This window comes from Acomys minous, assembly GCF_964271855.1.
Source record: "Acomys minous genome assembly, chromosome: 3".
In the NCBI taxonomy this organism is placed as follows: domain Eukaryota; kingdom Metazoa; phylum Chordata; class Mammalia; order Rodentia; family Muridae; genus Acomys; species Acomys minous.
The window spans coordinates 132,859,497-132,884,178 of record NC_140485.1 but is presented as its reverse complement, the minus strand read 5'-3'; the positions used below and the strand labels follow the sequence as shown (position 1 = coordinate 132,884,178).

Sequence of the window (24,682 nt, the reverse complement as noted above, 5' to 3'; positions counted from 1 at the left end):
CTATCCAAGAGCCTGACGTCGGGTGCCAGCATCCGCCTTCTGGCTGTATCACAATGTGTTGGTGAATATCATATAGTGAGACAGGGCAACCCTGTGTCAGCCCAAGTCTCTTTTCCTTCCTGCTCTGTGAATCCCCATATTAATTCCCCTATCTGACCCTCGTAACCTACCAGAGTCTGATTCAACAAATACTATGGACATGAATTTATGGATCATACTTTCACATGAAAAGTCAGTGACACATTGAAATCACAAGTAGGTTGCGTCTGAATGTTTTCATACGATGATGTTGCCGCTTTCCCACTTATAGTTGAGAAATAATTTAAGGGAGATAATTGCAACCATGCTATGACTTAGTTCTCAAAAATGTAATATTCATTACCTTCAAACAGTCAATGCTCCGCTTGCCCACTGGTGAGCTTACGTTCTCATTGCGTATGCACATCAAAACTATTCTAAAAAGAAATGGACTGCTTATTTACTACTTATTTCTGTTGGTAGTAACTCTACATATTTGCTTTTTTTTTCTGGTTACTATGGTTGTGTGCTGTGTTGTGTTGTTACTCTGGCTCTGGCTGTTGAGACTGTTCCTCAGTTGGTGTCTGCATCCTATAGAGTTGGCCTCATCTCTCTTGTGTCACACAGCCACATATGTTCAGGCTTATCTAATATTTTCTCTTCCGCAGGTCTGAAACTGACCCCTTCGCCAAGGAGGTTCTTTTCTTTTTATCTGTGAACGGTACCTACCAGCCAGATCTGTGTGCTGGATACGCATGGCTGCTGGGATGTCATTGCAGCTAGGCTCTTTTGGAACACAGGTCTAGAAAATACACGTGTTTCCTAATCCACGTGTGTGCACACTTATCTGCACTCCTCTCCCTCCCTATCTCCCGTGCTCCTTCCCTCCCCCCTTTTTACACACAGTCACACACACACGTAGCTTCTCCTGTGTGTGTGTGTGTGTGTGTGTGTGTGTGTGTGTGTGTGTATACATAAACTACTAGTTTTCACTTTTATTTCTAATTCCAGGCCAGCACCAAACTCTTTCCTCTGGACTTTTACGCTCATTTGTTTCAGCTTTCTCTGATAGTGAGAAACCTAGATTTCATCAACAATGTATCTTCCTCTTTTAACTCTAACCTAAATGCAAAACAGTTTTAGAATTGCTAATCCATGCACCATTCAGAACTGTATTGAGCAAGGAGAGAGAGAGGTATCTTTCTTTGCCCAAGTCTTTCTGTGTTTAACATTACAATTGCTATCTATTTTTTTGTTTTTAAAAACAAACTATTTTCTTTATGGCCTAGGTTAGTTCTGTCCTTCCCTGTCCACTGAAATGATTTACATTTTATATACAAAAGACTCATGCTCATTTGTTACTGTTTCTATTCCATTTTACATCACACACACACACACACACACACACACACACACACACACACACACGTACAGAAGTTGCCGTTAGTTCCTTGTTTATTGGGAGACCTTGCCCATCACTATTGTTCTTTGAGTGGAAGCCTAACAACACTGCAGACGCTCTCTGCCCCTCCCCCCACTCTTCCGTTTTCACCTCTCCTATTGCCACCCTCAAGGTGACCAGTCTCCAGTTTCTGACTTCCTTTCTGTATCTCTTCTCACAAGTAAGGTGCGTTTTTGTACACCTCCTCCTTTTTTACATGAAGGTAGAAATACCATAGGTGTACTTTGCTTTTCTATTTTGAGGTATATTTAGGAAATCACCCCAAATCAATTTATATGGATTACCTTCTTCATTTTTTTCCCAGTTGCATAGTATCCCTCTGCCTGGGCATGACATAGCTTGTAAGTCATTCTCAGTTCTGATTAATTTTGAAATGATGTAATTTGTAACTGTTGGTAAAAATGTTTACACAGCTCTGAAGGCCCACTGCTAGGTAACTTGCTTGATGTGGCTACTAGGTCAAAGGTCAGTGCGCACGCATTACATTTTGACACACTTCCCTCCCAACAGGCTGTAGCTCTCAGATTTATCCCTGTGTAATTTGTGGGAGCACAGAATGTCTGCGTGGAGCAATACCCACCCAGTTTTATGAGTGGACACCCACAGACTTCCAGAGGTCAGGATGTTTAAATTACTTTCTCTCCAGTCCGTATGCACTGAATAAGTTCATTGCTCCATGAATGTGTAATTGAACATATTCTAGAGCTTAGAAACTTGAAGCAAAGTTAGCTCATACCCTTTAAATAGTTTACATTTTGGTGAATTGGAGATATAGTAGATCTTATGAATTTGATGCCCTGGAACAGGGATATGTACACAAACAACTGTAGCTGCTTGTGTAGTGTTGGGACCCTGTTCAGATCTCTCTCTCATCTTCTGTCAGAGTGGTTCTCTTCTCACTCATCCTCAGTGAGTTTTCCACAGAGAGTGGAGTGGACAAGACGCCAGAGGCACTTAGGCTATCCCATTACCTGGGATAGCTGCCTGGCAGTAGTGCTGTATTTCATACTGAGAAACATTTAGTAGTCAATATATGAACAAATTCCCTCTTGTTAATTAATGTCTTAGTGAAGACTTTAATGACTTAATTTATAGAAGGCTTCATATATAAAGAGAAGGCTTCCTTAGCCAATGTCTGATTTAATAGAACAACCACATATCACTTAAAAAAAAAACCTACAGGAAGCATGCATTAAATATTGTATTGACTAAGCATGGAAAGTAATGCAAGTCAGATTCTGGTTAAACTTTTATTAAAGAAAACAGTTTACAATCTTCTGGACTTTGTTGGTGACGCAGTCTTTGAAAACTTGGCTGAGCGTTACGGAGAGAGGAGTCTGAGATGCTGTGGATGGCCTTTTCCTGTCTCTGTTGGGGACTGTGGGAAAGATGATGCCCAACCCCCTTTGCATGGTGGGAGACTGACAGAGCACCTCGCCCTCTAAGCCCACGGCACTTCTTAGAAAATAACTTTTAATAGGTGGGAAAGCATCCTGGTGGACAATCGGAAACAATTGTGGAAAGACAACTCTACTCTGCAAGCTCTGTATTTTCACGCCATGGTGATAACAATCTCCTTTCTGTAGTTGCCTGGCTTTCCTTTGTTCTTCTCTAACGCCTATCCCCTCGCCATGGGCTAACTGGTCTACCCTTTGTTCCCACTGACAACTGAACACTCTAGTAGTTTGTTTACATGCGCACATTATCTTCTCCTTTTGTTTTCCATGTCAGTCCATATACAGAGGATCTCCGGTTAGTACAAATTTTAGAATTTTCAACTGCTGACTTTTATAGGTAAAAGAGAACATAAACTTTTATTTGATTTGGTAAAAAAGCATCAAAATAAATAAAGAAAACATAATCTTTTAATGCTACTTTTCATTTTAGTCAACTTCTAAATATAAAGAATAACTGCTTTTTTGTTTGATTTTTGTTGTTGTTGTTGTTGGCAGTTCCTTGCATGGTGTTATATTTTTTGTGCTTTTTTGGGATCAATCTTATAGCTGTTTTCAGTTTGTATTTTTAACAAGTGCCCCTTGGAATTTCTATAAATGCATGTGCCTGTTTGTGTCTATGGCTTTGCCTTATGATTTTTGTGTGCCAGTACATAGGCATGACCAAATACCATTGTTATCTAACAACATCCTACTTACTGCATAGTTACATGAGTCACAATATTCTGATGAACTGCTAGCACAGTTTTTCTTTTTTAAACAGATTAAATTAGTCAACATTAATGCTACTGATATCGCGGATGGCCGGCCGTCAATTGTTCTTGGGCTGATGTGGACCATCATCCTGTATTTCCAGGTATTGTGTTACATTTAGTGTTTTGACTGATATAACATCAAAGAGGGAGAAGGTGGCAGATGTTCACAACACCTGCTTTTCCACACTCTTTGGTTGAGCCTTGCCTCAGGGGAGGTGTGATCCCCACATTCATATTTTGAGAGATACATTTCTGTTTCTCCCACTCAAGGGTGTTATGTGTGAACCCTCCACCCATACAAAACCAGAGGTGGTCAATCTGAATCGTAGACATGACTGGTTATACAAGGAGCTCAGGAAAAAATTATTTTATTCTTATCTGTGTAAGGAACAGTTCTAAGTCCTATTAGACAGGGTTGGGAGCAATTTACCTGCCTTTGTCTCTACAGTAATCGCTAAGGTTTCTTTATTAATTATATCAATCTCTTTTTCATTGCTATGGTAAAACAATTGAGGCTTGGCAACTTACAGAGAAAACAAATTTATAGGCCTCAGTTTTGGAAACTGAAAGTCTGAACAGTATGTGGTAGCTTTGGGAAGGGCTCCTTGGCTTCATCACACCATGTCAGGGGTATGAACAAGAAGGATAAGTGGCATGATGAGAGAAGCCATAGAGACGAGCGACATGCCAGGCTTGTACTCATGAGATCTAACCCTAAGACTCACCACCTCCTTCCCCAGCCAGCTTCTTAAGTGATCCTTCCAGGATCTGCCTTTGACTGTGTCAGCACCTCTCAATATCACCACACAAAGCTCCCAACCCTCTCGAAACAGCTCAGACTATAGCATCAACTCATCCCCTTAGCCAGTCAATAGTTATAGAAATAAATATGTAATAAATATGGAAAATAAGTACCTTATACCCATCAATGCAATTGGAAGTACAAGAAAGACTAAGAGGGCGGGAGAGATGGCTCAGTGGTTATGAGCACTGGCTGCTCTTCCAGAGGACTGCATTCAAGTCCCAGCACCCACATGGCAGCTCAAAACCTTCTGTAACTCCAATTCCAGCACATCTGATGGCTATTTTAGCCTCTAGAGGCACCAGAGGTACACATGGCACACATGTATACATACAGACAAAACACTCATGCACATAAAAGAAAATAAATAGCATAAAATAAAATAAAATAAAAAGCATTTAAGAGAAAAAAGCTACCAACCATACCCTGTAAGAATTACTATTTTTCTTGGGGTATAAAGGATGCTAAGATTGGTCATTCCCCATTGGGAAGTAAACTTTAAGGAGCAAAGGTCACTCTAACTGTTTTTCTGCTTGCTCCCCCCCCTCCCCAAAATAAAACAGATAGAGGAGCTGACTAGCAACCTTCCCCAGCTGCAGTCTCTGTCCAGCAGCGCCTCCTCTGTGGACAGCATGGTCAGCACAGAGACGGCCAGCCCGCCAAGCAAACGCAAGGTGACCACCAAGATCCAGGGAAATGCCAAGAAGACGCTGTTAAAGTGGGTCCAGCACACAGCAGGCAAGTAAGTGCCAACCGTCCACTCAACCTACAACCCTGGTCTCAATGACAATATGATGTTCCCATTGCTTCTTCTCGTGGTGGCGAAATTTGAAGGGACACTTGTGGCAGCGTCTTTGCTTCAAGCATTGCTTCACTCTCCTCTGATTATACTAGAAACGCAAGTGCTGGCCAGGTGGCTCAGCAAGTAAAAGCACTTGCTTTGTGAGCCTGACGATCCCAGGAGAGTAGGAAGGTGAGGACCACTCCAAGTTGTCATCTGACCTCAACGTGCACACCAGGGCACCCAGAGAGAGTAATAAAAACTAAATATAAGCATAAAATCAACACTAGTACTCTAAGGAAAATACTAATATGATTAATTCTTCCTTTATGTGATTATGCCTGATGAATAAAATTAATTAATCATTTACATTTGATTCACAGCACGAAGGCTAATGCTAATCAGGCCATTGTTTTGGATTTCTCTTCTCATTTAAAAGACTACAAAAAGTTCATACTTGATTATCTCTTCATTAAACCACTGAATTCTATTTAATGGCAATGTAAGCAAAAGTTCAGATACTGGTGGGAAACGTTTGCAGTTTCTGAAACCTTCTACACACCTTGTGCCCCCTCTTTTGTTTTGTTTTGTTTTGTTTTGTTTTTTTCCACTCTGGTCTTCATCTAGAACAAGAATTCTGCACTTCCAATCTAGCTTTATTGCATGTAACCGACATTTACATAGGTCCATTTTCTTTCTTTCTTTCTTTCTTTCTTTCTTTCTTTCTTTCTTTCTTTCTTTCTTTCTTCCCAAGACAGGGTTTTCCTGGACTCAGTTTGTAGACCAGGCTGGCCTAGAACTCATAGGGATCCACCTTCCTCTGCATCCCAAGTGCTGAGATTAAAGGCGTGCACACTATGCCTTGCCTCATAGGTCCAAGTTTTTTTTAGAGTAGATATAAATTTAGTAATCTCAGGACCTTCTTTTGGCAGTTTCAGGGGGTTTCAGTTGATCATGACTATGTTGTGGTTGCTGTTACTGGGGATACGTTTCCTCACTTACAAGTGGCATTTTCATTTGTTCTTCCTCAATCATATGAAAAACGAACTCATTTCCTCCCAGGTTTGCTTGCATAAGTCCAGTCTGAATCCACTTATCTACTTCTGGAAAATGTTACAAACAAGACTTTATTTTGAAATACTGAGGCACTAAATATAGGGAGTTCTTTTTTTTCTTTTTTAATGTTCAAAGAGCAAAATTCAGCAGAGAGAAGTTGAAAAGAGATGATTTGATTAACGTTAGTAGTGCATGTGGTTTTGATTCGCTTTTAAAGCGTGTTGACAGTTTTTTATTAGGAGACCAAGATGCAAGATAGCATCAGAAATATTTCCAAAAGCAAAGTTTTGTTTCTCTTTAGATTCTGTAGAAGAAATTAAATTTGGGAACACTTCTACATTGCTTATATGTTACTTAACTGCAGCTGTGTTGGGCAGCCCTGAATCTGGTGCAGTCTTATTGGGCAGGGAGAAGACACAGCCTAGGTAGACTGGCGATCTCATGCTCGCATCCATCATGATCTGCTTGTGTTATGGACAGTGCCATGAGTATGGATGTGGTGACATCTCAGGGTTGTACCTACAAGTTGTATGCTGATATCAATGAAATTTGTATTTTCCTTGTCTTTAAATATATGTACATATAATTTAGGGCCTGAGATGCCTTTACCCATCAATGCAATAATAAGATTTATTTCATGGATATTGACATGAACTGTAGTGGGGTGGGAAGCTATGCTATGAAAATTATTCAAGAAGATGTGATATTAACGTGTCAATAGTTCTTGTATAAATTGGCTTTTATGTTATCCCAACCTGTGATTCTCAGTTTCTTATCTGACAGAGAGTGATGGCTTTAGATTCTGTCCCCATATCAGCATGTGAATGACAATGTCCCTGAAATTATCTTCTGTGAGACTTACATCAGTAGTCACTGGCCTAAGTGTGATTTTTTTTCTCCACATAGACTTTAACAATACACAAAACTATGTGAAAAATGTCTTTTAGAATGCAAAATAGTTAAGTCCTTCAGGTTTTGAGCAAGTTTCATGAATATTATCAGAAATAAAAGCATTGAGTTATAACATTAGTGTGTTACTAACAGCTAATAATAGTTATATTTGAGAGCAGAATTAATAGTATAATAAAACAAATGAAGCTGTGTGGGTCCAGATTAACACAAAATAGTTCAAAGTAAATTTATAGTACAGAGAAGAACCTATGAACTGGATACATTTGTCACTTCTTTGAGTGATGTCTCTAAGCTTTTTCTGTGTTTCTGTATAAAATTCATGAATGACAAATTTGGGATGAAACCAAAATTATTTTAGAAAGACAAACTCTTTGTTTTATCTGATGAGAAACAATGCATATGCCTTTTTATGCATACGTGCATTTTCCATGTGCGCTTCAATAAACAGGAGAAAATACACTAACATTTTGAACTACTCTAAGAGAGTAAATATTTAAGGAAACCATATATGCTTCATTTGAATAATGTAAGTCCAGGGTAATCAGAAAAGTAGCTAATTATATGGTAAATATTCATGAGCTTGCTTACTTACTAATTCCTCAACCTTACTCTGTTAAAGGCTAATTTGCAGTGGTCTAAAGAGACAAACATTTTACATGCAGAAATGTGAGCAAAGGGAAAGTGTAAGGAGGACGGAAAGATGGAGAGGTGATGTTCAAATGCACAGAAAACAAAGATGGACTGTGGGGGTACCAGATGTCTGCTGAAAAAAAAATCACATATGTACCGGGAAGGCTGACACTCCTAATGAGTTAACAGAATATTCAAATCTGATTTGTAATTATAGAAACTTTAACAGATACTTTTACCATATTTATTTCAGAAGCTAACATCAGTTCCAAAGATGCTACTTTTAGCATATATATTTTGTGCAAACAGTGTACACTGATGCAGTATGTTTGAGAACCAAACTTGGATTCTTGAGGCTAAAATGGGTGGGCACCTACCAAACTTACACATGAATGTGTCGGAATATATTGTTCATGGAAACATTAAGAACCTGCTTAAAAAAAAAAACCTAAATGATGTTTTTGCTTCCTTTAGAAACATCTATAAAGTTAATAAGACTAACTTCTTAAAATTCAAATTTATTAAATGATTGTGTGTGTGTGTGTGTGTGTGTGTGTGTGTGTGTGTGTGTGTGTGTATGTATGTATGTATTTGAGACATGGGGGAGTCGCTCATGTCACTGCATGCATGTGGACATCAGAGGAGAACCCTCAGGAGGTGATGGTCCCCCTTCCACTGTGTGGGATTCTGCTCCATTTGGTGGTCAGGCTTCCACAGCAAGTGCTTTTCACTGCTGAGTCACTTCACTGGCCTGTTGACACCAATTTTTTTAGAAAAGAAACTGTGGAAGATTTTGTTTGCCACCTGTGACCTAAGCGCTGGTGTCTGTAGCTTTTCGCTTAGCCATAGGATTCTGCTCCTGGTCACTGGGCTCTGCAGCTCTCTTCCTGAGCTCCCTTTAGACTTGGTAAGTTACACACTTGAGGAAGCTCCCACTGAAAGCATGTGATGCTTCTGTTTTCAACAAGAAAATATCTTCACCAGCTTGAATAGTTGCATTCATTAGAATTGGTTTTGCATTAATTAAATTTACCACCCTAGAAAAAAGATTCACCAGTAGGGCATTTCTTTTGAGAGGAAAAAAAAAAGTTTGCAGACCATTTGATTGGTGGAGTAACTGGAGTTATCGTCTGGATGTGTTTCTGGGTGAGCACTTTGCATAGATGACTGCATAGATCTGCATATGTGATTGCATTGACTTGTCTTTACATTCTGTAACGCACTTGACATGACTTAGACACATCATATTAATCTGTTAAAATACATGCTCAGTGGGGCATGGTGGCGCACACCTTTAATCCCAGCACTCGGGTGAGCAGAGGCCATCAGATCTCTGTGAGTTAGAGGCCAGCCTGGTCCACAAAGGCAGTTCAGGACAGCCAAGTCTACATAGAGAAATCCTGACTTAAAAAACCAAAGTTAAAAAAAAAAAGCAAGAAAAAAAATCTGGGCTCATAAGACAAAGTGATTCATTATATTTTATATCTTAATGTTTCCTTTTTTAAAATGTTTTCACATTTTCATATAATTCCATTTCCTTTCAAAAACAAGTATAAAATGTATTTTAAATGTCCACTACAATAATTGAAAAACATCATATGGAAAATACTGCGTGGTAGTAATTACCTCCAAGTATGAAACAAGAGAACAAGCAGATTCAAACTGGACTACTTAGCAAGACTCTCTCAAAACTAAGAAAAGAAGAGCGAAAGAAAAGAAAGGAAACTATATAATTAAAATCTGTTCAGGTTAATTTTCTAAAATTTTGATTGATATACTCTATCTTTGATTGACATAGTTCATCTTTGGGTAAAGTGACTGAGTTTTGTTCAAAACCTTAAAGAAAGTGCTGTTTTGAGTGCAGACTGTGACGTTGTTTTCTGTGTTTATCACATTAAGGCAGCTCGGAGTAGAAGTGAAAGACTTCGGGAAGAGCTGGAGAAGTGGGTTGGCCTTTCACTCAGTCATCCATGCCATCCGGCCTGAGCTGGTGGACTTGGAGAAGCTAAAAAGCAGATCCAACAGAGAAAACCTGGAGGACGCCTTCACTATCGCTGAAACACAGCTGGGCATCCCTAGACTACTTGATCCGGAAGGTACACAAACGATCCTCAGCTGACATGTATAGGCCATAGCGTGTTTGCATGTTCTCAATCCTCACACTGCATGACTTCTGAGATTCCGCTAAGAAACAGGGAACGGAAGAGCGTATGGCTGAATGATAGCTCCCCTGACTCTGTTTCTTCAGAGTCCTTGCCACCCTGTTGTGGAATGGGCTATGATGTCAATGCTGCAAGCATCTCTTTGCTGTTGGCATCTCAGCCTGATGCCCAGAACTTAAAACACCTGTTGGTGCCTCTAAACTCCTATTTCTCTCCCCCAAAGATCAGTGCAGCTCTCAGACCTCATCAAAGTTTCTTTGAGCAGTGGAAAGTAGCTATTGAAGAAGCTGACCAAAGTGCCCAGAACAAATGTCAGTAAATTACCTCCCTTACACATACACACAAGTGAGGCTCCTGTATCCTTCCTGCCTCCCCAAGACTGATGGAACATACACAAGAGATGGCAGAACGCTAATAAGTGTCTGCTGTTGGAGAGAATAGGAGTGAAACAGTGTCTTCTGGAATAACAAGACCACTGTGTACTTATGAGCTTGCAGCAGCTGTGGTTTCCTGCACGAGACCAGATTAGTCACCATTCTAGAATAGAGTTGGATGGAGTTCGCAAGCGCCATCTGTACCTGAGCAGCTATGGGCTGTGGAAGGCTTTGGGGAATGGGAGAGTCACTTTCCTTTAAGGGTAGAGCTTCTGGGAAGTCAACCATACTCCGGTAGAGAGTTCTACACCTAGGACTTTGTGGGCAGTACAAACTGAATTTGATAGGTTACTTATTTAAAGGACATGAAGTCTGCCACTAGGGAGGTAAGGATGGAGCTGGGAGGAGTTGAAGGATAAACATGTCCAAAATATGTTGTGTGAAATTCTCAAATAGTTACTGCTTTAAAAAGATATTCTGCTTAAAGATTTTCATGGTGTATGTGTGAGAGGGGAGGGCTGTGACAGGTTAAAATAATTGCCTAAAGTCTGGAAGAAACAGAAGATGAGAAAAAAAGAGGGGGGGCGACACTTAGAAACTCTAACTGCTCCGTGTTTCGGAGCCAATCAGCGAAGTTCTCAGGGGTGATTGCTGTTCATCACACCAGCTGTTTGGCACACTGTCACAAAGGCAGGCCGCTCAAAGACATGTTAGAAGTATAGTCGGTTCTTTCAACCCCCCAAAGACTATTCTGATGTGTTCAACAAGTGTTAATAAAAGAGCAAGTTGTTTATTGTGGTGAAACTAAAACAGCAAAGTAGGTTATCCAACTCCTGTAGATAATTTCTGATTTGGTTTGGGAATTATGGACTTTTTACTAATTAATATGTAAATGTAAACATACAGTGAAAACAAATTTGTTAAAAATGAGATTTCAGAATGGGGTCTCATACCTCGACAAGAAAGAATATTTTCTTGCATTTCCAAGAAAAACTCAGGAGACTTGTTAGAGCTCCGTCTAAGATGAGAGGCCTATAAAAATCTTTGGTTAATGAAAGGGATAGTATGTATGTACGTATGTATGTTTGTATGTATATGTGTGTGTAATAAATTGATTATACTAGGTATCAATAAATTACATATTACATGTAAGCACAGAATTAGCAAAATGTATTAAATCATGACATATGTCATACATTAAATATAACCTTTTTTTCATATTGAAGTAATTTTATTCCCTCTTCACATTGTGTCTTCTACATCAGGGATCTTGACATTGCAAAGCTGTAATTCATCTTAAGGATTCCAGATCTTTTGTTACTTTGGTAATTCCCTGGAGTGGTCTCACCTTTTAAATCCAACATCCACAGTCTCTAGAAATGATATTTCAACTCTAAAGGCTCTTTACAAAATAATGAGTTGGTTTTATATTTGATTGTGGCATTTGGAGTTTGTTTTGGTTATTATTGATGTACACATTGCTTTGCAAATGGGTTGTCATTTTTTGATACTTACTAACTTATTTTCATTTGAGTGGCTTATGTACCTTCATTCCATGTATAATTACTGAACACGTAGGCATTTTTTTACTTGACATATGCTGATTTTGAGTTAATATCAGCAGCTTTAATAACTGTGGTGACTGAGACACTTTAAGGCTGTCTCTCAAGGAAATACTGTTCTTCCTAGTGAGTCTGTGTTCTTCCTGGTTGAGGATGGAGCCTTGAGGTATGGCAGCTACATTTCAAAACGTATGTTAATGAACACCTGAGGAACGAATTAACTTCTACTTGAGTTTTGTTTTTACAGATGTTGATGTGGACAAGCCGGATGAGAAGTCTATTATGACCTATGTGGCTCAGTTTCTAACACAATACCCTGACATCCATGGTGCAGGCTGCGATGTGCAAGAGGATGATGTAGGTATTTAATGTCTCTCTGAATTGAGGGTCAATCCGACCATGAGATCACACGTGTATACATGCATGCTGTCTTTTTAAGAAGTTAACCAGACTGCTTTGTACCATGAGACCAAGGGTGTAAAGATAATTACAATTAAATAAGAAGTAGGTATCAGCAGATATGATGGGATTAGTGCATCAGAGATAACATTGCCAGTGATAAACATTATAATTAAGTTGAAATTAAGAGGAGTCAGCAGTTTAAGATTTTAAGAGGTCACAGTAAGTGTACATGCAGCCCGGGGGCTCCTTGCTCTACTTGATCTGCTGAAATTTAATTTAGAACTCAGAGTTTATGTATCAGGCCACAGCAAACACGGAAGCAAGGCATAATTTGCACATTGTGATTAGATTGTTCAGCCTTCAATAGTTTAAATGACATTTTTACTTCTCAACATGATCAGATGGCATATGTTCACTGTCACGAAACTTAAAATCTTGGGAGAAAAAAGGAAATGACCTGTATATGGCCTTCTACATAAAATATTTTGTAGGCAATGTAAACTAGAGTAATATGTTGGTTTTAATTTCTAACTTCTTTATGTATATGTATGCTCATAGCATTTTAGAAAAAATTACAAGCATCCATACAACTTTAGTTATTTTCCATTAACATGGAAAACTGTACAGTTTACATATGTGTGTTTATTTTTATAAACTTAAACACTGTAAATTTCCAATTATCTATGACAAATAACAGGATAAAATTTTCTCATAAGATTATTTCTTAGGCATGGAATTCCTCCTCTCATTTGAATGTCAAATCGTCAGTGATATTTGAAGTCTTGTTCAGCTTTTGTGTAGAGTGGTAGTCAACACACCAGATGCCTCAGTTCCTGCACACGTGACAGCGATGGACACAATGTCCTAGTACTTGAAACTTCCATTGCATTTTTGAAACTATAGCTAATGGATTTTCCACAAAATATCAATTTTATTTTAAGGCTAAATGCCTTATGGCAAGTGATGAATGAGTTTCCAAGATGCCTCCGACTCAGTTTCGCTTATCTCAACTGGACTTTTGGAGCTGTTGGAGACTATAAAGAAAACGTATATAAAGCAAATGTTTTTTAAAGGAGTAAATAATAAATATATTTGTATTATATAAATAAATAAATAAATAAATAAATAAATAATGAAAGTTAACAAACATGCCCAAGAAAGGAAGAGCTAGGGAGCAGAAGCTAAGTTCACAAGAGCAGCAGGAATTGCACTGACAGGATAACTCAGCCACTCACTCTGGATAGAAAAGAGTGGAGCGAAAATGTCTGCTGCTTCAAGATGCTCTTGGGCCAAGTTTCTAGAGTGGTTGCTAGAATTGCACTTCCTAGAGTGATAGTTTTGTTGTTGTTCTTTCCCGCATCAAGGAAGAGACTGACCTTTAGAGCAGTTTGGTATGAGTATGAAGCAAATATTCCCAAGAAGTGCAGGAAAGACTCAAGTGAAGGCCACACACTTGCTAGTGTAGACCCATAACCTGGGTGTTGTAGATCAGTCCTATGGGTTTTGATGGTAAACCTGGACTTGCAAGCTTCTGTGTGGCTGAGTTTTATGTAAAGTACCGGATTCCCATACGATACAGGTTTCCAACTGCCTTTTCTGTGGGAAATGTGTGTGTGCTTCCCACGTGTATTAATGAGCTTTCTGGGCCTTCAGTGTTGACTGTGGAGATGTCTCTGATGTGAACCGTCTTTTCAGACAAGTTACTCCACACTAGAGACATCTGGTGGGCAAAAGAGGATGCCTGTGAGCAAGAACTTAAGACAAAAATTCTTAGAGAAGAGAAAACACCTCACCCCTCCCCTACTCCACACACAGGTTAAACAGGACATACACACATAGAAACACACACAAAGGACACACAGACACAGGGAACACACAAACAGGACACACACATGTGCACAGAGGACACACGCTTTTTAGTACATTTCACTAAGGAGGCCTCAATATTAAGAGACTAAAAATAATGTAGGAAATTTGGATTATTTAAAAAATATTTTCTCCATCCTTTTCCTAATGGGAAGACTTGGATGACATCTTCAAAGTCATCTTAAGAGTAATTTTAAGAAAATGTTTTATAAGCTTAGTCCATTAGTATGGGATTTAGATAAGCATCTAAAGCTAAATATTTTAAGAAGTAAAATATATGTTAGAGCTTATATTTGTCAATGCAATTAAGGCATATAATGGTGTGAATGAACTTTGCAGATTTTTTTTTTTTTTACTGGTGTCTGTATTAGCGTGACACATGTAGTCCCCTCAGAACCTTTGGTATTTGTTTACTTGGGTCTTAGTAATGTCAGCTTATTTTGCATATTTGATTTCTATATCACCCTCTATGACTCTATTTAAATAAAATATGTTATGCATGCATTGACAATATGACTTCTTGGGCCAGTGACTTGGCACAGTGGCTCAAGAAGCATGCTGCCTAGCCTTGTTGAGTTCAAATCCCTGTACCCACATGGTAGGAAAGAGAACCGACTCCTGCAAATTGTCCTCTGACCTTTGACCTATGGAAGCATGTTATCCCCACCTAATCCTTACACATGTATAAAATAGGTAGAATGTAAATAAACATACATATTATTTATATATATATACATTTTCTTACTGGAAGGATACATTGACCATGCTGTTCTTCAACCAATAAAATTAATAAACTTTTCCGCTTAAGATATTCCTTAGAAAACTGGGTGTGGTGGCACACGCCTTTAATTCTAGCACTTGAGAGGCAGAAAGAGACAGACCTCTGTGAGTTCAAGGCCAGCCTGGTCTACAAAGCAAGTCCAGGACAGCCAAGGCTACACAGAGAAACCCTATGTCCAAAAACAAAAAAGAAATAAAATAAAAGATATTCCTTGGAGGCCAGGTGTGGTAGCTCATGCCTTTAATCCCAGCACTCAGGAGGCAGAGGCAGGTGCATCTCTATGAGTTTGAGGCCAGCCTGGTATACAAAGCAAGTCTAGGACAGCCAGGGCTATACAGAGAAACTGTCTCAAAAAGCAAAAAACAAACAAGTGAACAACAAGATGTTCCCTGGGTAGTTTGTACTAAGCCGTAAACGAATGAAGAAGGCTGTTGACTCAGTTCAATTACCTAATAAACATTCAGCCATTTTTTATCAACTCAGAATATTACTGGCTTACCTCGGGGTGTACAGAGCGTACTGACAAAGAAATGCATATTCTCTCAACGTATTCACAGGGGAAGATATGAGTCTGTAGAGTCTTTCCTTGCATATTTCACCTGAAGCATTTGAAATTATTTCAAAGCATGCCTACAAATTATATGTATTTCCACACATAACTATTTCAAGTTTAAATAAAAACATCACTGGCAAGGTAATTTCAGTGGTTTGGTAGAAGCTAGGTAAACATTTTAAGTGATTATATGTCTTAAATTGTTGTCTATTAATAGACAGATGCCTCACCAATGGTTTTTATTTTATCTATATAATTTGGCTTCTGGTTTATATTGTGTCTGTATATAGGAAACATTTCCAGTTTACCCATCTTTTGCAAATTATATACAAAATTCTAGGGTAAGATTTAAGGAGTCTTAACTGAATGTTCCAAATATTTTTTCACTCCTTAGCTTCTTTGCCATTCCTTTGCATGTATTTGTTCACACACACCTTCCTTTTAATATCTTCATCATGTTAATTCCTTTACTTTCTAACATAAAAAAAATATGCCCATGCAACTAAACATTAGTGCCAAGCTAAGCCCACTAACTTTTAAATACAACATGGTATCAAATACCGTACTTAACAACACCACAAAGAGGAGATTTATAATGATTATGTTGTATTTTTGAAATGTGACACACAAAAGTAGAAATCAAGTGAAATGACTATTTTGATATCTTAAAATATTAAGCATAAAAGCAGTGACAATGGTAAGAATCCAGTGTATTCTCTGCCTCGGTTTCTTTACATCTTTATGGCTCAACATTGAGTCATGTGGCTCAGCAAGGTCCATACCTGAACTAAGTGCTCATAAGTATTTGCAGAATGAATATTTTAATTTCTTGTTCATATTCAAGTCGGTGCATGCTTAGCCTATCTTTTAACCTCCCTTTGTTATATTCCTTTGTATAATTTTAAGCCCTGGGAATAAACATCTATCAACGCAATAGACTTGTGCAGGTCAGAAAGCTAGAAGTAACCAATTTTTAAAATTAATTTATCTATTCACTTTACATCCCTATTGCAGCCTCCTCCCTCCTCTCCTCCTGGTCCCATCCTTCTATCCTCTCCCCTTTCCCTCCTCCCCTTCTCCTCAGAAAAGGGGAGACCCACACACAAACACCAACCTGCCCCAGCATATCAATACAATCAGGACTAGGAGCATCCTCTTCTCCTGAGGTCCAGGGAGACAGTCTAGCTAGGGAAAAGTGATCCAGAAACAGGCAATAGAGTCCATATCAGAGACATCCCCTGTTCTAATTGCTAGGTGACCTTCATGAAAACTGTGCTTCCTATCAGCTACATATATGTAAAGGGTTTGGTCCAGTCGATGCTTGCTCTTTAGTTGGTGGTTCTGTTTCTGTGAGACTTCATGGTCCTCAGTTTTACTCTGTTGGTCTTCTTTTGGAGTTCTTGTCCCCTTCACGTCCCTCTATTCTTCCCCCAACTCTTTCATAAGACTCCCTCACGTCCACCTAATGTTTTCTTGTTAGTCTCTGCATCTGTTTTGATCTGCTGCTGGGTGGCGTCTTTCAGAGGACAGTTATGCTAGGCTTCAGTCTGTAAGCATAGCAGAATATCACTGATAGTGCCAGAAGTTGGCTCTCTCCCATAGGGTGTGTTTCAAATTGGGCCAGTCATTGTCTGGCTCTTCTCTCAATCTCTGTACCATCTTTATCCCTGCACACATTATACGTAGGGTAAATTTTGGATTGAAGGTTTTGTGGATGGGTTGCTGTCCCCCTTCCTTCACTGGAAGTCCTACCTGGCTATAGGAGGTGGCCACTTCCATCTCCATATCCCCCCACTGCTAGGAGTCTCAGCCAGAGTCACCCTCATATCCTCCTAGGAGCCTACCCCATTTTCAGGTCTCTACCTTGTCCCAGAGATGCCCCTCAATTGATTACCCTTCTCTCTCCTAGCCCTCTCATATTCATAGATCCATAGGATTAACAGTAATAATGTTTGTCTTACCAAAAGCAATCTACAGATTCAATGCAATTCCTATCAAAATTCCAACACAATTCTTTACAGAATTTGAAAGAGCAATTCTCAACTTCAGGATAGCTAAAACAATTCTGTACAATGAAAGAACTTTTAGAGGTATCACTACCCCTGAGCTCAAGCTGTTCTACAGAGCAATAGTAATAAAAACCGCATGGTATTGGCATAGAAACAGACAGCTTGATCAATGGAATCTAATTGAAGACCCAGAAATAAACCCACACACCTATGAATATCTGATTTTTGACAAATAAGCCAAAACCACACAATGGAAAAATGAAAGTATCTTCAACAAATGGCGCTGGTCTAACTGGATGTCTGTATGTAGAACAAAGCAAATAGATCCATGTTTATCACCCTGCCCAAAACGCAAATCTAAGTGCATCAAAGGCCTCAACATAAAACTGGATACACCAAGTCTAACAGAAGAGAAAGTGGAGAAGAGCCTTGAATTCATCGGCACAGGAGACAACTTCCTGAACAGAACACCAACAGCTCAGGATCTAAGATCAACAATTAGTAAACAGGACTTCTTGAAACTGAAAAGGTGTAAGGCAAAGGACACTGTCAATAGAACAATACCATAGCCTACAGATTGGAAAAAAAAATATCTTCACCAGTCCTATATGCAACAGAGGGCTAATATCCAAAATATATAAAGAACTCAAGAAATTAAATGCCAACAAACCAAATAAACCAATTAAATATGAGGTAAAGAGCTAAACAGAGAGTGCTCAACAGAGGAATCTCTAATGGCTAAGAAACATTTGATGAGATTTCAGAGTCCTTAGTCATCAGGGAAATGTAAATCCAAATGGCTCTTGAGATTGCACCTTAGACTAGTTAGAATGGCTAAGATTAAAAACTCAAGAGACAGCAACATGCTAGCAGGAAAGGAAACTCTCCTCCATTTTTAGTGGGGGGTGCAGACTTTCACAGTCACTTTGGAAATCAAACTAGTGCTTTCTCAGAAAACTGGGAATAGTTCTACCTCAAGACTGAGCTTTACCACTCCTGGGAATGTACCCAAAAGATGCTCCACCACACAGCAAGGGCACTTGCTCAACTATGTTCACAGCAGCCTTATTTGTAATAGCCAGAATCTGGAACCCTTAGAAGGGAAAATAAAATAGACATTGGAAGTGGATGAAGAGAGGGAGTTGGAGGGTTGTAGAGGGGGTGGGAAGGGGAGCGATGGCGGGGATCCTGTGGGAGGAGAGCATTACTTCAAGTATTAAATTATGAGCATTTCATGATCCATACAACGTAAGTTCTTGCATATATAAACATGACATAAAAATAATAAATTTGTCTTTGTGTTTGAGAGAGAGAGAGAGAGAGAGAGAGAGAGAGAGAGAGAGAGAGAGAGAGAGAGAGAGCAAGGAAGGGAGTCCTGACAGTTTAGTTGCTTGGTGTGATGTGTTTGGCATGGAGTGTCACCCTCTGTAGGCAAACAGACCCCATCAAGGGGCTGCTGAACAGACGCTAATGGAGTCACTTCAGAGCTCAGTCCTCAGATGATTCATGAAGTAATTTCAACTAGCAACCAGCAGCTGCTCTTAGGGTCAGTTTCCAGTGTGTGTCAGAATCAGATGCCGACAAGGTGCTTGCCATGGGAGGCTGGCAATGCTGTCTTAAGCTCACTGTGACAAAGGTCAGGAAGACAAGTGGCCACTCTATCCTCTCATCCCTAGGATATAAGACAGACTGGGACATTTTCCCTCTGAGATCACAACTGTGGATTCATTATTAGTTCATTTATGGGCATGAAGATAAGCAATAAGAAAAAGTGACCTTTGATTACATTTCCCTGCTCATGCAGAACAGCTGAGGCTTTGCAGTGTGGTCCCAGTTTCAGTGTTTTCTTAATAAATACACTACCAAGTATTCATTGTTCCATGGTCATCTGTTGAGAGACACTGAATGACAAGGCTCACATTGGCTGCTGGAGATGGATGTAGGGGCTGGGGCTGTTGTTATAGGTTCACAGAGGAGAGTCCTCTGCGTGGCACTGTAGGCAGCCAGCCCTGTTAACCTTGTTGTCTTGGGGCCACCTGAATATTTGTTTGTGATAGGAATCCTGCAGTCTTTCCATGTCTATTGAGCCAGGAATTCCAGGAGCATGCTCACCATCTGGGTCGTCACAGTCCCTCCATATGAGTGGAATGCCTCTTAAATGTTCAGATGCACTAGCCTAGGCAGCTCCTAGCTCAGACCTGGATGTCAGGAAGATGTTCTCAGAGAAGATCTCAGGAAAGGGGGACAATAAGTATGTAGGAAAAGGATAGCCTCGTCTCAAGACCCAATGATGGGACAAGACATGGATCACACCAATACTTTGTGACTGTCTCTGTTCTGGGTATGTGACAGAAGGTGACCTCAGTTTATTGCCCAAACCACAGGAAGGGTGTGTGATGGATCAGTCAAGCCAGAGAGATGCTGGAGTTGAAAGCTATGTGCAAGTGCACACATGCACACGTGCATGTACACATACACTCGGGCACACACGTGTACACACACATACACAAAGTCATGTGAAACCTGTTTCTGTTTACCTTGGCATTCATAAAAGAAATGAAATTCTATTAAAATGACAATTTTCACTTCATCGGTACTGGAATGTTCCTGCTTTTATTTTTGGATCTGAGTAAGTAAATGAATACTAGACAATTCTTTCTACAGATGACTTGGCAAAGCTATAATAGGAATCGTGCAGCCAGGTGGTAGGAGAACAAGATTGTGCTGTCTATATATAGTAAATATAGTAAAAGTATATTTACAATAGTAATGTGACGGATTTGCCTAATGTTAGCGTGATGATGACTCTCGACAACCGACATTTACCCAATCCATAGCAGCCCCTTAGGTCATCAGTGACCTTGTCTTGGGAAGCAACCCTCATACTTATGTTTCTGTTCTAGAAAGATCTTTTTCTGAGTCTAGTTTGGGTGCAGGATGTTCTGTTTTGTGCACATTTTTTTACTTATTAAGAGGTTGGTGCTCTAAGTTAAGCTAACACTAACTTTCTTTAATGTTGAGTGGGGGAAGAGGAGAAAGATAACTTTAGTGCCTAGAAGACATTTTATCTAGAATCAGTTTTGTTTCTTATACTGCATGAAGATGGACAATAAGCAGAAGATACTTTTCAGAAACACCTGGTGTCTACCAAATACTAATTATAACTGGGGATTGGTTTTACCGTTACTATTAACATTTCACTTTTTTTTTCTGGTTTCCAGCGGGATGACAGACTAATTCTGAAGGAAACAAAAGTTTGGATAGAACAATTCGAGAGAGATTTGACAAGGGCACAGATGACTGAGTCCAGTCTGCAGGACAGATATCAGGTAAGTGTGGCAAAGAGGGTTAGGTTTTTCTAAAGCTTTTTGTGGATGAGACGAAGCCATCTCATATAATATGTTTCTAATAATCCAAATTATGTTAATGAGAATTTTAAAAAATAAGTAACACTTTATTTTAAGTTTGAAAAGAGCAACGCTGATTCTATGACAGCGGGTCCTTTTCAGGTTGCATTCATGTCCTCAGTACAGAGGGGTTGGAGTCTCATCATTTTTGACAACTCAATCTTACCTACAACACAGAGCAAAACCATGGCCGTGTTGTTTTCAGAGACCCTTTGGGTTTACAGATGTCAACTGACACAACAGTCCTCTAAAATAAATAACTGACTTGCGACTAAAGAAAACTACTGAAATAAGTGCAGCTTAGGAAAGACTTTGAGCCTGCGTGCTTGCCGAGGGTCCACGGAGGGGTCGCCACTGTGACCCGTCTAGCCCAAGACCAGTGTTCTCTTGTTGAGGTCAGAGCACTGTGTCCAGTCTCCTCACGGTGCCACGAGCTGGCGTTCTGCTTTCAATTTACACTTCACAGAAGATCTTGTAACAGCAGGCTTTTCCCATTCGAAACCTGTGATTTCCTCCCTGCCGAGTTGCCGTTTTCCTCCTATTTCAAGTTCTACTTCATTTTTTTGGATTAGCTAAATGTAACACGTTCTGAGCCATGTTCTCTCACATACTCCACCATGCTACATTTCAATCATTTTTCTCTTCTCTTCTTTTCTTTTCCTACAAAAAAGATTCAAACCAATATGGTAGACAATAAACAACTTACAGCATGAACGGGTCATGTTATACATGTGTATAAATATACCTAAATTCAAATGGCCATGCCATCATTATTACGGCTTTTTTAGTGTAGTCTTGTTTCCCCCCAAAATACACGTTACCATGATGAGCTTCGTTGTAAGATGATCAATCCAGCAAGCCGGGAACATGATTATAGGAAGTTATAAAGTGTTCGTAACTCCCCACCCCCCACCCCTACCCCCCACCCCATGCTCTGAAGTGGATCTGCATGTTTGTAACTGAAAATTCCTTCCAGAATCTGCTAGACTCCATAGAGCTTTCCCCCTGCTCTGGGATCCAATTGTCTGTCTTAATGACATTCATAGTTCAAACCTGGATATGGAGTCATGTTTGAGAAGTGCAGATTTACAATTAATAGTTATTTTCAATTCACATATGTGAATAGAATCCCTTTGTAGATGTGCTAAGTTATTATAAGGAAAGAGTACAACTTCAGAATGACTTTTTTATGTTAATATTAAGCCCAGAGTTAGGTTCAAGTGATAAGTTTTAAATATTCTGTGGCATACTTACGAATTTCATTGCATAAAATTAAATGATTAATATAAAAGTAATAAGACACCGAAAGTAAACCTCTTTACACAGGATTGCTTAAATGGAAATCTAGGCATGTTTAATTCAGTATTACTTGACATATGTAGTATATATAATGATATTATAATGTATATATAATAATGTTATATACTATTAATAGTAATACTTATTGATAAAGCAACAATTTGCATCATTAGTATATGTAAATTCATACTTGTATTTAACTATGTTTTCCTGACAAACATGAACTAGCTCATAAATTTCTTAAGTAGAATTAGTCCTTTTGAATGTTTTCAATCTATTTTTAAGTAACAGTTTTACTCTTTCCAAGTTTTGTGCATCATACAATATATATGCACCCATTACTTCTCCCAACCTCTCCTAGTGGCCCTGGCCCCACTCCCCTCCTACCCTCATGTGCTCTCTTATTTACTATTGTTATTGAAAACCCCTTGAATCCAATTAGTACCCTCCCCCCCCCTCTCTCTCTGTCTCTCTGTCTCTGTCTGTCTGTCTGTCTGTCTGTCTGTCTGTCTGTCTGTCTGTCTCTCTCTCTCTCTCTCTCTCTCTCTGTGTGTGTGTGTGTGTGTGTGTGTGTGTGTGATATTATAAACTAGCTGATTTCCATAGACTTTATCATGGCTCTTTAATTTTGGCTAATCCATCCCCTCCTTTCTTCTCCTCCCCCACACCTCAGCGTGGCCCTTTAACCCCGAGGCTATTCCAGCTCTCCTCTCCTGCCACCCGTGTCATATGTCGTATGTCATACGTCTCTCTAATTGAATGGGGAGTGCATGGAAGACCACAGGCTTCCATACAGTGTTTGCACATACCCTTCATTTCAGTTAAGCCTTCCTCTAATACCTCTTTTCTTGTTCCCCAGCCCTTTCCATGCTTGATCAACCCCCATGTTTTCCAAACTTTCTACATTTAGTCTCCCTGTACTTTGCTGTCCTCACCCATTGGTCCTCCTCACCTTCAATGGCCCATTGCTAGTTTCCCACCTTCCACACGGGCTCTGGGTTAAATACACAAAACCAAATATTCAAATGGAAGATGCACACAGGCCAGAGTTTCCCACGGTTGTCTTTGAGCTGATGACAAACATGGTGGGTCTAGGGAGTGCACTCAGGATAATTGGCATTTTTATGCAGACCTCATAATTTCTGGGTGTTGGTTCTGCTTTTGCTACTTGTCTCTGTCAGATCACTTATGGGATGCCCAATAGTGTTTGTATGTATCTGTAGATAGAGCCAGGGAGAGTGGTATGTAGAAAGTACCTTATATGGTCAAGTTCCTAGGCAGGGCCAGCGTCATAACTGCTGCGGGCAATGTTATCAACAACATAGCAGAGTACTTTCCAAGCGGAAAGGTCCCTTACTTAGATGTGCTTTCCTTTGCTTTTGCTTCTGGGGTATTATTCATTGCTGAACTGTCTCCATGCTTCCTCTTTTCTTTTAGTCATTTAAACACTTCAGAGTTCAGTATGAGGTAAAAAGGAAGCAGGTGGAACATTTAATACAGCCACTCCAGAAAGACGGCAAATTATCGCTTGACCAAGCTTTGGTGAAACAATGCTGGGAGAGAGTGTCCTCCAGGGTAAGTTGGTTTCGCTTGGACTGATGTGTCTTAGCCAAGCTCTGTCTCACCAGCTTTCACACGGTGTTATTGCACAAAGCCCTGCTGCTTCTGGCTGAGGCTGGTAACGACTAACCATGTGGGAGCATATCTGCCCTCTGGCCAGGCTTCCCTGGGCATTGCCGGAAGTGCTTGCTCTAGCAGTTCTTCTATTGTTTTCCCATCCCTAACCTGACTGTATCAGCCGGGTGCCAGGCCTACCTCCTGAAAGACCTCATGAGTCCCGTCTCCTTCCAGACCTTACCGCCCAGTTATAGAAAAGGCAAAACCTTTGCCTTAGAGACTTCCTGGAAGAGTCGGCACGTCTCATGTTCTGTAGTCTTGTTTTACCAGCCTCTCGGGACCTTCGTGTTCCAACGGGCAAGCTCACGTTCTGTCACTGGAATGTCTCTGCTTGTCTGCTCTTTCTTGAGTGTGAAGGAAGAGGTGCTTGACCTATTTAACAATAATATCCTTCATCCAGCCTTAACCATAAAGATTTCCAAGCTCTGAACGTCTTCCAGCACTAACAAATATTTTACTTGAATTTACCATGTAATTTAATTAGATAATTTTATGTTTCCTACAAGCTTTACCAAGAAGTAGGACAGTTTCTAAGCTGGAATTCCTGTAGACCAGGAAACTGTACTTGAGAATCTGGGAAAATGGAAGAAATGAAGAAAATTTAGTCAGGAAAAAAAAAGCCATTTGGTTTCTGGACAAAGGGGGATGAGTCACCTGGTACAAGCACCTGCCACACAAGCCTAAGGACCTGAGTTCAATCCCCTGGAATGCATGTGAAAA

General features: G+C 39.8%; 1 protein-coding gene across 18 annotated transcripts in view; it reads left to right on the top strand.

The window, feature by feature from the left end:
• The window catches only part of SYNE1 (spectrin repeat containing nuclear envelope protein 1), a 463,289-nt gene that overhangs the window by 101,323 nt on the left and 337,284 nt on the right, over positions 1-24,682 (top strand). For 10 of the 18 annotated variants that reach the window (XM_084774501.1, XM_084774486.1, XM_084774502.1 and 7 more), the window contains 8 exons: positions 3,212-3,232; positions 3,698-3,790; positions 5,055-5,233; positions 9,770-9,966; positions 12,216-12,325; positions 15,861-15,911; positions 20,801-20,908; positions 23,723-23,860. In XM_084774501.1, coding sequence (XP_084630627.1) covers positions 3,212-3,232; positions 3,698-3,790; positions 5,055-5,233; positions 9,770-9,966; positions 12,216-12,325; positions 15,861-15,911; positions 20,801-20,908; positions 23,723-23,860 — 897 coding nt within the window. The remainder of the gene's footprint in view (positions 1-3,211; positions 3,233-3,697; positions 3,791-5,054; positions 5,234-9,769; positions 9,967-12,215; positions 12,326-15,860; positions 15,912-20,800; positions 20,909-23,722; positions 23,861-24,682) is intronic. The other 8 variants (XM_084774485.1, XM_084774484.1, XM_084774499.1 and 5 more) reach the window with 3 other exon arrangements.